Genomic DNA, 15,523 nt, shown 5'->3' with positions numbered 1-15,523 from the left:
TTAAGACCTCATTTAAATAAAAGCACATGACTATCTAGATTTAAGATCAATACACCCGAGACAACTGTTTCATTCTGCGGTACTTTGTCAGCAATTTTTTACCATCTTAAAAATTTGGATTCGGTTTGGATGGAGTGCGTATCACGTTGTTGTGTTTCGGAATCGAAACTATAAAACTCCATCCTCTTGGAAATTACACCTTGATTTTGCTGCTAGTGCATGGTTTTTGTGCACTCGGGTGAATGGAGAACATGGAGTCTTGTTATGTACGGTATGCAAACTAGGCTCGATGGCGGATCCAAGGCATGTTGTATGTACTTGTGGTATAACATAAGATGTTGCTTCAAGCTGCTCTCAACTTCTATTCGACAGTTTTCATGACGCCACCCGCGTTACGGCTTGGTAAGGACGAACTGATATCGAAGGGGGTCAATCGTGATTGTCTGAAACATTTTGATGGTCGCATCGCTAGCATTTCGGCTAAAAATCGGCAGATAGCCTCAATTGATTATTAGAGTAGAATATTCATGTGAAATATAGATATGTATTCTTTTAATTATCATTCTAGATAGTAAGATATTGCCAAAATATGCGGACAAATTGTTTGAGGAAACAAAATCATTAAATAACTGTAGCAAACACTCGTAAGTAGGAAGACAAATAAAAGGAATAATAAAAATGATAAGCAATCCAGTAAGATCCACCCAATGTAACATACTAGTTAATACCCATCGCACGTTGCTACGACATTCAACGAAATAGGTGAAAAACACAATTTGTTCCGAAGAGCCATCTGGCGGGTAGATAATTCCCCAACAATAGCACACAATCACTCTCCATAACAATTACCTACTATGTATAAGTTTCTACGGCAATCGGCTATGCCGTTTGGTAGTCCATAAATGATATACATACAAACATTAACCTTTCTATATATAGATAGATTTATATAATAAAATCAGAAAAATACACTAAATACGCGTCGATTTCTTACCTTCTGTAAGGAATCGAAAGCCTATTTATACTGTTTAAATCCATTGGATGCAAACATATTAAGCCGGGGCTAGTTGATGTAACGATGGCTTATGAACACGGGTCGCTCGGTATACGAAATGGGTCATCGGAATTTAATCGGGCTAACACCTCCCCAAATCCTGGAACCAAGTTATTTGCATGAATGAATATATTGAAACATCTTTTTTCTGTAAACCGCTACCAGACAGTGAGAGTTGGGATGGTCAACACACACAATTGTTGTTTTTAGTATTGCAGACATTCTCAATTTGTGTGACCCAGAATGTGAACCATAATATCCACTCAGTAGAATAGCATTCTGATTGGAAACATGTTGAAATATTCATCTTAAAGTTATTTATTTTTGACGTAGTTTGTTGGACTAAAAACAGTATAAGTATTTGTATTACATTTGTTCCGATTTTGTCAACCTAAAATATGTCATGGGATGACAATGGATCATTATTACTGAAAGTAAATTAGTTATGAAATATCCGTTTCTTCGTCTCATCAGAATCCGATACTAACTTAGTAACAGGACTAAGCTTATTGAATTGACGCTACACACTTAGAAAAAATGAAAATTATATTGGATGTAAACAACATTGCGGCGTATTTTGCTGTCTAATAATAAAATTTTACATGTTTTAACATGTGAAATAAAATATTGAGTCTCTTTTGATGTAAAACTCGGTTGAATAAGATGAATGTAAACGAAACACATTTCTACATTTGCTTGAATGTAAATTCATGATAATTGTGACGCTCCTTTATGTGTATCTTGCGAGATGTAAAATTTTTTAAGTGTGTAGCTTCTAAAAACGAAAAAGCTATGGTATCCCGTAAGAAAAGAAGCTCTAATTGAACTGATAAGAAATGAAATTAAATAGGAACTTCGTTTGGCTTAGCAACCCAATGCAATATGCACTATGCTAGATTTCGTTGTAGTGGAGCAAAATTTAGTTAACTATTTTTTCTCCATTCCAATCCGGCGCTAGACTCGTCCTGTCACTAAGTTAGTGTCGGATTCTGATGAGACGAAGTTGAAGTGTACATTCCATAGCTGATTTAGTTATACAAGTTGTGCTCTTTACGCGCAAAGATAATTTTAAACAATTTTCTTCTTAATGGAGAAAAATAGTTTTAACCTAAATTTATCTGCACTAAGGGTAAATACATCATATTACGAAAAGTATTTCCTGCCGCACGGAAAAAAATGTTCCTAAAATCTTTACAAAGTCATTAAATATTATTAAAGTATTCATGAACTGGGGACGGGCATAGCGTAGTTGATAAATCGATTGCCTTGTACCGCAGCTCACCTGGGTTCGATTCCCAACCCCGCACGTAGGGTTAGAGATTTTCCCAAAAGAGATTACTCTACTCCGACGAATGACTCTTTACCACCGACGCCGGCAAAAGAAGGCGAGGATTTGTGAAGTTTCTTTTGCCGGCGTTGGCGGTAAAACGTGATGATGAGTTATGTTCTATCAATGACCATGCGGTAGACTTGGGTGCAACGCCCAACTCCTACTTAGCAGAAGGCAAAGGACTCTTCACATTTCCTTTCGATCAGGTCCATATGAGCCTGCCTAGTCCTAGTTTTCCGTTCTAGGTTTATAACTGATGCACTCTAGAATACCAATCCGTCTTTCAATTTTATTGCTTTAGTTGTCTCTTAGTCTTAAATTTGCCGAAAATAGCCAACAAAATCGATACAGCACAACAAAAATTACGAATATTTTCTTTTTTGTCGAGAGTTGTCCTACTGGAGCTGTAGAGCTAGGTTCTCGGAAGGAACCCTCACATACTACAATCAGAATCACATACTACAATTTGCAGATGAGACAGGCAATGGCCCACTAAAACACTGCTTTAGGCCAATTGTAGCGGGTCGTGATTCTGAATGTGATATTCATTGTACGGTTCAGGTATGTGTTGGCGTTGGGACTCGCGATCGCGTGTACCATCGCGAAGAGCTCGAGCATTTGTACGTTAACGTGTTCGGACGCGTGTGCGTTTGTATGTCGCGTGTGCTAGCGTGTATGTAACTTTGCGTGCATAAATTCTATTTTATAACCGTGTACCTTTCGCATATTCGCGTGTGTTCTTTGATAATCGCGCGCGGACCGCGAATCTAATACATTATTTTTGGTGTACGCCTAAGATGCTAAAAGAGAATGAGATCTTCCATTCACTAGAGTTCCCGGTGATGCCGCCATGGAACGTGTTGTCTAGTGGATATGAGCTTTATTCTTTGATTGTTCCTACTGAATGTATGGACCTAAGATATTAAGACAGAGTGTAATGGTTTCCAGACGTGACCGATTCATGAGCGCGCAAGAAAGAAACTTTTGTAGGTTCGCGTTTGAGACAGCGTTTGAAACTTCGTAAGTGCTAAAACGTTCTCTTTATTACCGGGGTGTTATTAAGTTTGCGCGGTCGCGAACGTAGGTGTGTGTAGTTAATCGCGAAGGGCTTAACCGTTCGTATGTTAACGTGTTCATCACGTGTACTCGCAATCAGGTGACTTCGCGTGCACAAAACTGAATTTTGTAACCGAGTGGCCATTCCTATATACGCATGTGTTCTTGGATGGTCACGCGGACCTTCGTTCTGATAGTTTTCGGTGTACAATTCACATTCTGACGGAGTAAGTTACCCCATATCACTAGAGTCCTCGGTCATGTCACCATGTAATGTGGTGTCCAGTGGATATGAGAGCTCTCTTTTTTAATTGGTTCAATTGCAGGCATGGACCTAGTCTGCTGATATCAAGAATAGAAACATCCGGAAGTGACCGATTCATGATCGTGCGACCGCAGGAGTTTTAGGTTCACGCTTGAGACCGCGTTTTAAAATTTATAGGAGTTAAGACGTTCACTTTATCACCGGGAAATTATCATGTTTGTCACGTGTATGTGACTTTGCGTGTATAATTTCGATTTTATAATGATGTTAGTGTGTATTCTTGTTCGATCGCGCGAGAACCGTGAGTCTGATGCTGAATTTTTAGTGTATGGTACAGATGGTAGAAGAGAGTTCGTTTCCCCATATCACTAGAGATCCAGGTCATGTCACCATGGAACGTGTTGTTTAGTGAATATGATTGTCACTTTTTTGATTGGTTCAACTGAAGACATTAGTCCAGACTGCAAGGACCGAGGTAAGGCTTACGGACGTAATCGTTTCATGATCGCGCGAGTGGTGGGTTAATGTTTGAGACCGCCTTTTAAAGATGCTACGTTTACTTAACCCATTATAACCCAGGGGTTTCAAAAAGTGAGCCAAATGCAGTGATATCTTCAATTCCACCAAAAAATGTATCAAAGATTATGGGAAAAATAAAATCACCGCTTAAAATGGTTTTGAGAATGAAAATATCTCGCGCAAAAAAATTCGTGCGCTTAAATAAAAACAACAAATTTTAAGTTGTTTGACATATTTCTTCGGATTTTCTGATAGACAACACTTCGTTTACACCTGTAGGAACGTTTTGTCACATAATGGAATTGTTAGCATGAATTCCAACAATAAAATTCAATTAAATGTGTTGCTTACTTTTCAGTCGCCATTTGCCCCAACTATACACGGTTCAAAAATGTAAACAAAATTATAGAAAATGGCAGTTGCCTTGTTTCACAATGAAATATGAGGTGTAATGATCCCATTAGTGCAATAATAAAGCAGTTAGATGCCAAAATTCTGCAATAAATACGCGTTAAACGATTGATAGTTCTACGTATGAAATTTCATACGCTAGGATATAATGGGTTAACTACCGAAGTTTTTTCATGTAGGCGAAATCGCGGGCGTAAATATGTGTGGATAATTGCAATTGCTTGGTCGCTTTTGTGACCAGGTTTGTGTAATCGCGAAGGCTACAAGCGTTTGTACCTATATGAGTATAGATAGCGTATAGTAGAGATATACTAATAAAAGGAACCTTAACATGCCTAATAAAGAAAAAAGATGCAAAGAGCTTGATTAGAGGTGTATAAATTGACCGATACTATTTTGGTATACATCAGTAATGGAAAAGCAAACTAATATATGTATAAAAGAAACAGACTACTGAAGTAGAATAGAAAAACACATGAAACATGCAATCAAACTAGTCTAAATGCAGCAAATGTTGTTAATTTACCATTAACGACTTTCATCATGCTATGCTGGCCGGGAATGGATGACTCACGTGCGTCGGTAAATTCATTGTACCCTAATTTATCCAATCCGACTTTCCCGAATGAATAGAATCAAATGCGCAAATTGATCACCAGAAGTATTAGCCACTATACTATCATATACGCCAGTTTTGCATCCATTCCCTGACCCAACTACCACAAATACTCAGACGAACACATACATAGATAAGACATACGACTAGCACACTTGAACGAAAAACTACGATTATTACAAAGCGAAAACTAATAGGTTTCTACTTATGTATTTATTAAATTAATTTAATTATTAAATTAATTCAATTGTTAAATTAATTTAATTAGTATATGCACGATGACGAATTCGACCGATAAATGGACACACAATGACTCCCACTGTAAGCCCCAAATTGTGGAACAATATTTATAAACACGGCACACAGCAAAAGTCAATGCACGTCGACCCGCCCGTCGACCACATCACCTCATCATCACTCCACGTATCAAATTCGAAAGTAAGTTCAAGAATAAAATATCACAATAACGTGCATGCGAATTTCGAAAATCGTGACTAAAATCCTGAAATCATGTACATAAATCACACCACTCGTGACTAAAACCTCAAAAATCGTGGCTAAGATCCTAAAATCATGAACATGAATCACTCTACTCATGACTAAAAATTATCAAAATGAAGTGAATAGAAATTACGAAAATTGCGTCTAAGATCCTGAAATCATGAACATAAAACACGTTATTCTGACAGAAAAATGCGACAGTAAACTCATGACTGTAACGTGATGAGAAATTATGAAAATGGCGAATAAGCTTCTGAAATTCTGGACATCGTTTAACTGTCAGCTGTGTATTCCCAAGTTGAGAACCATTAGCATAAGAAAAACTAAACGTAACTCAACCAAACATTCGAAAGTAATGCCATGTAGATATTCGGGGCAAACTAGTTTTTAGGAAACACAAATAGTTTCATGAATATGATGTTTATTATTCGTAATTTCAAGAACTTGACCACGGTTTTCGTAAATCGTTCAGTTCACGAAATCGTGATCTTTTTTTCATGAATTTATGAACGGATTTTTTCCGTGCATAGTTAAGGGCAGTCCGAGGAGAACGTATCGATTGTTCAGTATCGAAACCTAGCCCACATCATCGTAAATACTCAAAGCCCACCCACTGCACGGTAATAGAGAACAGACGAACGACTGATGCTTATTCCCATATGAGACAGGCCCGCGTTGCCCATGACAATTGTAATGCTAATTCAATTTCTCATGCAAAAAAATAAATAACAAGGCCACTGGGGTGGCTCGGTATGTCATGTTGATAGCCTCCCACTGATTTATGACACTACAACTAACCGAAAGGCAACAGTGCCACATGCGTTGCGATTGTTTTGAACAATTGAAATTCCTGTCGAGGTTTGATGAATTGATTTTGAATTAATTTTATTAAGTGAGCTGCCTAGACCAGTGTCGGCCGTGCTTTCCCGTCTGACACAGTGACACCGGGCAATTCTAACACGAGCACTTGAGTAGTCGGTTTTAAGTAGACAAATTTCGCTTCATAAACTAAAATATCTAATATAGTATTAAGTGAAAAATTAATTTTATTACGCGTATGTATGTAATCAATACAATTCACAGCAATTGATGTCCTAATTCGGGCACACATACTGATAGATATTACCAATTAAGTCTGAGTAAATATGTTCGGCTAGATTGATCGGCATGTGCCAAAGCAACACGGGTTCATAAATCTTCTAGCTTCTTCGCTTCGCGGGTGAAGTCGATGATTTTCAACTTCGCTATGGGTTTTCCACACTCATCACAATCCCAGAGAGTGAGAAAGCGAGACAGACCGCCCGCACCAAATCTATCGCATCAATTTTTTTTCTTGTACACTGCTCTACGCGTAATTAATTTACTTCGACAGTAGCCGGCTTGCGTTTATCACATGATCTAATGTTTCTTGTATTTTTTTTTCTTCTCTTCTCGTTGTAGGTTATTCGCGGCAGCATGATGCGTAGTGACCGCGGATTCTAACGAAAGTCGAAACCCATCCCCCCCCGGTCGGTGGTGATGTGTGCAGTGCAATCCTGGAGAAAATTGTTGATTTGTTGAAATGATTGTTTAGAGTTTGGGGAGTGAATAAGTTTGAAATATAGTGTGAAATTAGTCAAGAAAGTGTATATTTTAGCCCAGCTGTGCGTTTCTTACATAGAGTTCCGTTTCCGAGTACGAGTTCAAAGTCAGCATTGTTTATTGAGTAACCGCAGAGGCGCATGTAGCAAGAGCGGATTTGTGTGGGTGTGATGCAACGAGGACGATGAAGGCAAGTGCGGACGGTCGAGTTGAAGAAACGGTGGAAGTAGTCAGTGAATATTCATGAAAGAAGAGAGGAGCATGTAGCCCAGATGTGATCAGCCGGCCAAGAGATAGAGTAGATGTGCGTTCGTTGATTTGCTTTGTGTTTTCTGTTATCTGGTTTAGTCATTACACTCGGCGCGTAGTTGTGTACGTGCGTCGGTTGACGGAGGTAGTGAACGAAAGGCAGTCTCTATCGCGAGAGCAAAATAAAACGGAATAATATCGAAGAAAATAACGACCAGGGGAGGTCAACAGAACTGCGTGTTTACATCACAGCTGAGGCAGATGACTTCACGTGATCCGTAGACAGCCAATTGTACGCGTTCCTAGTGCCAAATTGTTTCTCAGTCAGTTGTTTACAGTTAAGATATTATAACAACAATACCGCTGAAATCATGTCGCTCGATTCGATGGGACCATCAGCCGTAGGCGGAGGCAGTTCCGGTGTAGGAACTCTATCCGGAACCAGAATGATCCACTCGCTCAGTACACCGTCCGGTGTGGACGGAACGATTTCGACTTCACATTCTCGGGGCGGCAAAAAACTAGCCGTTCGGATTCAGATGCTCGACGACTCGGTTACCATGTTCCAGGTTCAGGTAGGACTCATTCTCTTATCAATTATATTACTCATAACAATTTTGTGCTGGAAATAAATGAGCCGGTGACCTCTGGCTAACACATACCGTCGTCGCTGAAATTGTCAGGCAGTTCAAGTGTCTTTATACACGAAGCAAAAAATCAGGTCACTGTAGACATAACAAAACAAAGATGAGCCTTGCTTCTTCATTAAAAGTTCCTTCTTTTCACTGTTTTGTTTATCCCTACGTGTATATGTTCAGCAAAATTTTGAAAACCTAATGCTCATTTGCTTTTAATAACGGCGCCAACATTCTTCCAGCTCTTCTTTTCCTCGTCTCGCGCACCCATCGTTTGAAAGGGTTCGCCGAATTGGGCTTCGCTTCGCAGTCAGTTCAGTTGTTTGTTTTAATATCGGAAGCGCGAACTGCTGGAAAGTTGTATTAAAACAAACCCCGAAACAGCTTGATTTCGCTGCAGATCTTTCGGATTGGAGTTTGTATGAGGCACACAGCGAAATGTCCCGTTTGCCAGCGTGGGTCGTCGTTGATATCTTTCTCCTGAATACCAATAACTGGCTAAACTAGTTTTCTGAATCTGAACAACCATCAACAGCCTGCTCTGTTTCTCTTCTGTTTTGGCTCATACCGGCCGGTGTAGTCCCCCCCCCCCCCAGTCAACTACCGCGACCGACACGTTGTTGCGTCTCATGGGTCGCCGTCATCATTATGCCATTAACAGCGGTAGGACGTCTTTTGTGAAATGAGAACGGAGAGAGTCGGAGTAATTCAAATCCACTTTCTTAGACTTGGCTATAGGAGGGTGCACCTCATTAAGTTGAAATATGTTAGGCATAAAGGACGTTGGCCATAATGGACGATGCAAGCAGCTGCTGTGCCATTTTGTAAACAATTTTTTGGCTGTGATGGTGTGGGATGGTAAAAGGCAAAGTTTTGATTTTATGATCGGGTAGACTATTTGGCGATCGTGGAAAAAGTTATTAAGCAAAAAATCGACTGATGGTCTGACGATTGGAAAAATTTTCATTTTTTCTAGCACCACTGTATTTGGCTATCCAATTATATGTAATTTTGCGTTGACTTTCTCTTACTGTTTCTAAATCAACGATCTGAGTTGTTTGGTCACTTCCCAAGAGTTTTGAGGGATAAATTGAGGCTTCTTTTGTACAAAATTTGAGAAAATTAAAAATTCTGTATGCAATTCCACCGTCAGCAGCACTGCCCATATAAGCATAAGAGTCCCATATGGATTTTTGTCGAAAATGAGATATCTGATGGATTGTATTCTGTATCACCACTGAATCATAATGCACAAATAAGTTTACCAGGCTTGTTCAGAAAGTATCGAAAAAATACCAAAACATGGTTGTCCCATCCATAAGGCTCAATGAAAAATGTAAATCTTGAACAGCGTTTTTCTAGGCTTGCTGTTTTTCAATATGGGACTCTTATGCATATATGGGCAGAGCAGTGGTGCTAGGAAAATTGAAATTTTCATCAATCTTCAGAGTATCAGTCGATTTTTGCTTAAAACTTTTTCCACAATCGTCTAATCGTTTTGCGACCTTCGAGACTTTGTTTCTTTGATAAATTTCCTACAAAAAATTTATTTTTAGAAGGCACTGGGCGATTCTTGCATGATTTTTTTTGTAAATGTCGATTTACCCATACAAAAACCAATGTAAACTTTAAACCAGGGGCGCAAAAATATAGTTTCAGCGATCAAGCATTCAATTTCAACAGTTATTCTAGGACCCAAATGGAGCCCAAAAAGTTGCTTGGAGCGAAATTTTATTTTTTTCATATAACCATGTCCCACTTTAATGTTCATGTTATCAGTATTTTTATCAAAATATTCGTAAGCTCTTTTCTTCTTATCGTGAAATGTTATTTTATGGTTACCATCGAATTTTTTACTTTGAGTAATGTGACAATATAAACTGAATCATGAAAGTGTGATTGATTTACGGTATTTTGTTTTGGGGACAATACCACGAACGCGATTTTTCTTTTCAAGCGTTGGAGCTATAAAGCTACGTTCTCGGAAGGGCTCCCCGTCAGAATCACATACTACAATTTGCAGACAAGACAGGCAATGTCGCCCACTAAAACACTGCTTTAGGCCAACTGTAGCGGGCCGTGATTCTGAATGTGATATTCATTGTACGGTTCAGGTATGTGCGGGCGTAGGGACTTCGCGATCGCGTGTATCATCGCGAAGGGCCCGAACATTTGTACGTTAACGTATTCGATCGAGTGTGCGTTTTTATGTTGCGTGTGCTAACGTGTATGTAACTTCGCCTGTATAAACTCTATTTTATAACCGTGTGATTTTCGCATATTCGCGTCTGTTCTTAGATAATCGCGCGCGGACCGTGAATCTAATTTTTTTTATTTTTGTTGTATGGCTAAGATGCTAAAAGAGAGTAAGATCTTCCATATCACTAGAGTTCCCGGTGAAGTCGCTATGGAACGTGTTGTCTAGTGGATATGAGCTTTATTTTTTGATTGGTCCTACTGAATGTATGGACCTAAGTTATAAGGACAAAGAGTAATAGTTTCCGGGCGTGACCGATTCATGAGCGCGCGAAAGCGGACGTTTGTAGGTTCGCGTTTGAGACAGCGTTTAAAACTTCATAAGTGCTAAAACGTTCTCCTTATTACCGGGGTGTTATTAGGTTTGCGCGACCGCGAACGTAGGTATGAGTTGTTAATCGCGAAGGGCTTAAGCGTTCGTATGTTAACGTGTTTGTCACATGTGCTCGCCTTCATGTGACTTTGCGTGTACAAGACTGGATTTTGTAACCGTGTGGCATTTCCTATACACGCGTGCGTTCTTGGATGGTCACGCGGACCATCATTCTGATAGTTACCCCATATTACTAGAGCCCTCGGTCATGTAGCCATGTAACGTGGTGTTCAGTGGATATGAGAGCTTTCTTTTTTTTAATTAATCCAATTGAAGGCATGGACATAGTTTGCTGATATCAAGGATAGAAACATTCGGAAGTGACCGATTTATGATCGTGCGACCGCGGGAGTTTTTAGGTTCACGCTTGAGACAGCGTTTGAAAATTTATAGGAACTGAGACATTCACTTTATCACCGCGATGTTATCATGTTTACGAGATCGCGGGTGTAGGTGCCGTGGATGGTTGCGAAGCGCTCAAGCATTTGTATATTAACGTGTTTGTCACGTGTATGTGACTTCGCGTGTATAATTTCGATTTTTTAATGATGTAGTGTGTATTCTTGTTTGATCGCGCGCGAACCGTAAGTCTGATGCTTAATTTTTAGTGTATGGTACAGATGGTAGAAGAGAGTCCGTTTCCCCATATCACTTGAGTTCCAGGTCATGTCACCATGGAACGTGTTGTTTAGTGAATGTGGGCGTCACTTTTTTTATTGGTTCAACTGAAGACATTAGGCCAGACTGCTAGGACCGAGGTAAGACTTCCGGACGTGACCGTTTCATGATCGCGCGAGGAGTGGGTTAATGTTGGAGACCGCGTTTGGAAATTTACAGATGCTACGTTTACTACCGGAGATTTTTTTAATGTAGGCGAAATCGCGAGCGTAAGTATGTGTGGATTATTGCAATTGCATGGTCGCGTTTGTGGCCAGGTTTGTGTTATCGCGAAGGCCCCGAGCGTTTGTACCTATATGAGTATAGATAGCGTATAGTAGATATACTAATAAAAGGAATCGTAACATGCCGAATAAAGAAAAAAAAGATGTAAAGAGTTTGATTAGAAGTGTATAAATTGACCAATACTGTTTTGGTATACATCAATAATAGAAAAGCAAACTAATAGATGTACAAAAGAAACAGACTAGCGAAATAGGATAGAAAAACACATGTAACATTCACTCAAACTCGTCCAAATGCAGCCGATGTTGTATATTTACCATTAACGACGATTGCATGCTGTTAGACTTTCATCATGCTATGCTGGCCGGGAATGGATGACTCACGTGCGTCGGTACCCTAATTTATCCAATCCGACTTTCCCGAATAAATAGATCCAAATGCACAAATTGATCACCAGAAGTATTAGCCACTATTCAATCATATACGCCAGTTCTGCATCCATTCCCTAACCCAACTGCCACAAATACTCATACGAACACATACATAGATAGAGATACGACTAGCAATTAATTTAATAAATACATAAGTAGAAACCTATTAGTTGTCTATTTGTAATAATCGTAGTTTTTCGTACTAGTGTATAATTAGTCGGTGTTAAGTCAGACCGGACTAAGTGACAAAATATTGATTTCGAGAAAAACGAGTTTAAAGTTTGAATCGCAGCATCCTTTACATTATGATTGGAAATTAATTTTTGCCATAATTCTTGTTTATTGTTACATATTTCAAATCTGGCAAAAGTCGAATGTAACTGATGAAATTCTTTATCCAGTGTTATCATTATCTCATTTTTTGATGTTTTGCGACTTAGTCCGGTCTGACTTAACACCGACCAATTATACACTAGTACGAAAAACTACGATTATTACAAATAGACAACTAATAGGTTTCTACTTATGTATTTATTAAATTAATTTAACTAGTATACGCACGATGACGAATTCGACCGATAAATGGACACACAATGACTCCCACTGTGAACCCCGTCCACCAATACCGCCATCAAATTGTGGAACAATATTTGCAAACACGGCACACTGCAAAAATCAATGCACCACGACGACCAGCCAGTCGGCCACATTACCGCACACAGACCAGTGGTTGAGCGTTTGTATGCACAGGTGCAGAGTATGAAGAAACATAGAACATAAAAAAGGCGCATAAGCCCTCTCGGTCTCCTAGATGCACCACTATCGAGGCGTAATGCAATAACCATCTTATAGCAGTTGTTTTTTAGCGCTGATGCACGCAATATATCTGATGATGTTTGCAATACCGTCAAACCCCTCAACCTTGGGGAGGGATATTGTTTTAAGAAAATAATTCTAAATATTTAATAATTTCGAAATATTGAAGCCAAGATCCCGCTTTTAATAATCGATGCGATATGAATATTAAGTTAATTAATAGGCTTTAATAAAATCTTCGGATTATTAAAAAATAGTGCAGAAGAATCTTTTAGAATATTTTTCTTCTTTAATGTATGTTCTTTGACAAGCGATATCAAGAAAATACGTAAAGTCTGGCTATTTAAACCGTGAAAGCCACACGCGTTTGTTTATTTCTTGTGGAGGGGTTGCAAAATACTGCCTACTCTAAGGATCTGTCGTACTCATTCACGCTTTCATTTGTGATTTAACTTATTCAAGATTGTGGGTTAGAGGGGGCATGGTGTGCTGTCTGATTACAGAGCTTGTATGACGGAATCTGTTCTTGATGTGTACTAAGTGTGGTTTGTACACATAAAATTTGAAATGCTATTCGTGGACTCATTACTAGCGACCAATAATAGGTGAACAACGAAAATCGTGACCAAGATCTTGAAATCATCAATATAAATCACACTACCCGGGTCTACAATATGAAAAATGTGAGTAAGATCCTGAAATCGTCAAGATAAATCATATATTTTTTCAGTTCAGGATTTACCTTGAATACACTCGATCAATCAATCCAATTCTTAAGTCAAATACTAATCAAAGAGTTTAAAAATCCAAGAAACGAAGAATCCAAAAGTTCTTAAACCCAAGAAACCGAGAATCTTAAAATCTGAGAATCCATGACTACAAGAATTCAGGTATCAAAACCATCCTAATAAAAAACAAAATTTCAAAAATCCATGAATCAAAAAATTTAAGAAATCAAAATTCCAGTTCTAATTCCGGACATCCAAGAATCTAAAAGTCCAAAAATCTTAAAAATATAAAAACTTTAATTCAAGAAACTCAAACTCCGAAAATGCAAAGATCTGTGCGATTTTTCTCAGAAAACTAGAACTTCTGTTCTTACTTATCGAGACATCACTCCACAGTACTTCGACTTTGAACTAAAGGTAGACTAAAGTCAAAACTTTGTCGTATAGGTTCAAACAAGATAGTTTCATATAATTTTCCTACGCGGAATTCATTTTTGATATTAAAATATATCAAAAATAAACATTTATAGGGTGGCTCAAAAATATTTATTTCGTCGAAACTGTTCTTCGAATTTTTGAGTAGTAATTTTCGTGCGCTGTATCACTTTTGAAATTAAATTGTTAGAGAAGAACCTTTATTAGTTATTAGGATGGCTCAAAAAGAATTATATTGTATATTGCATAGGCGCAAGATTTTTTAAAGAAATGTTTGTGCTTTGTGAAGCTTCAATCGTTTTTGTGATCGATCTAGTTGGCTGCCGCATACTGATGAGTCGAAGGCTTTCACCTTTCGTTGAATACCAGCCTAGTAAAAATAAATAGTTTCAGGCATCCAAGCAGCTCATGACCCTTTGAGACTAAGTTATCATGAATTCCTTCCTTCGAACAACATACACGTTACAGTATCTCTTTTGAGCAATAAATTAAATAGTGCACCGACCAGCTTCGAACCGCTAGCGGCACAAACGAGTATTGTACAAATCAGCTTGGGTGAAAAACGATATTATACCTATAGATGCAGTTCACTCAGTTTCACTGAATCAAGTTGGCTGCCGCATACTGATACTACCATAAACTTTACATATAGATGATGAGTCTAGGTTCTATTTCTTGAAAGTATCAACAACTTGTCACAGACTGAACACATGATATGCCGTCAATTGTCCATCTCGGAATCAATTTCCTAACTCCTAACTCGTCGATAGTTATTACAATCTTCTGGATTCTTGCGTCATTTACGCAAATAGATCATTTAGCCAATTCAAAGGCATTTTTCTTTTGCAAATTAGCTCAATCAGTTTGAGTTCACATGGTCACTCTTTTGGCACTCGGCCGATCTGTGTTTGATCCCTACTCTCGTACATAACAATTTTCTTATTCGAAAAAGAGACCCAAAATAAAATCATCTATAATAAGAACCACATAAAGAATAATTATTGCCGGTAATTAATTCATATTGTCTTGAGCGAACGAACCAATTTTAAACTGTTTAATAGGCAGAACCGATGTCGTGGTTGTCCGTCGAAGTGGCACTATCAGCATCCTTTTAAAAGATGTGCTGAATAAAACACACTGTTTCCAGGTTACGAAAAATCGTTCTCGCGTAACAAGATACAGTCTTCGCGCAAATACTGAATCCGAAAATAGCCTACCATTATGGTGACTAAGTAGAAAATATTTTCTTCGTTCCTGTAGAGCTTGCTTTCAATTTAGCGGCCCATCTCGCGTAGGATTCATTTTCATATTTTTTTAGAGAAATTGGCCCAAACGAATGTTAATGCTATGTGTCAGTATAGAGA

General features: G+C 38.6%; 1 protein-coding gene across 7 annotated transcripts in view; it reads left to right on the top strand.

Annotated features, from left to right (window-relative positions):
- LOC131685589 (FERM, ARHGEF and pleckstrin domain-containing protein 2) overlaps positions 1-15,523 on the top strand; it is a 261,738-nt gene that overhangs the window by 123,698 nt on the left and 122,517 nt on the right. For all 7 annotated transcript variants that reach the window (XM_058969437.1, XM_058969433.1, XM_058969431.1 and 4 more), the window contains one exon: positions 7,193-8,157. In XM_058969437.1, coding sequence (XP_058825420.1) covers positions 7,954-8,157 — 204 coding nt within the window. In that variant the 5' untranslated portion in view covers positions 7,193-7,953. The remainder of the gene's footprint in view (positions 1-7,192; positions 8,158-15,523) is intronic.

Source organism: Topomyia yanbarensis, chromosome 2 (genome assembly GCF_030247195.1).
Source record: "Topomyia yanbarensis strain Yona2022 chromosome 2, ASM3024719v1, whole genome shotgun sequence".
In the NCBI taxonomy this organism is placed as follows: Eukaryota; Metazoa; Arthropoda; class Insecta; order Diptera; family Culicidae; genus Topomyia; species Topomyia yanbarensis.
The sequence above is the reverse complement of the archived record's forward strand: the minus strand, read 5'-3'. Positions and strand labels throughout refer to the sequence as shown.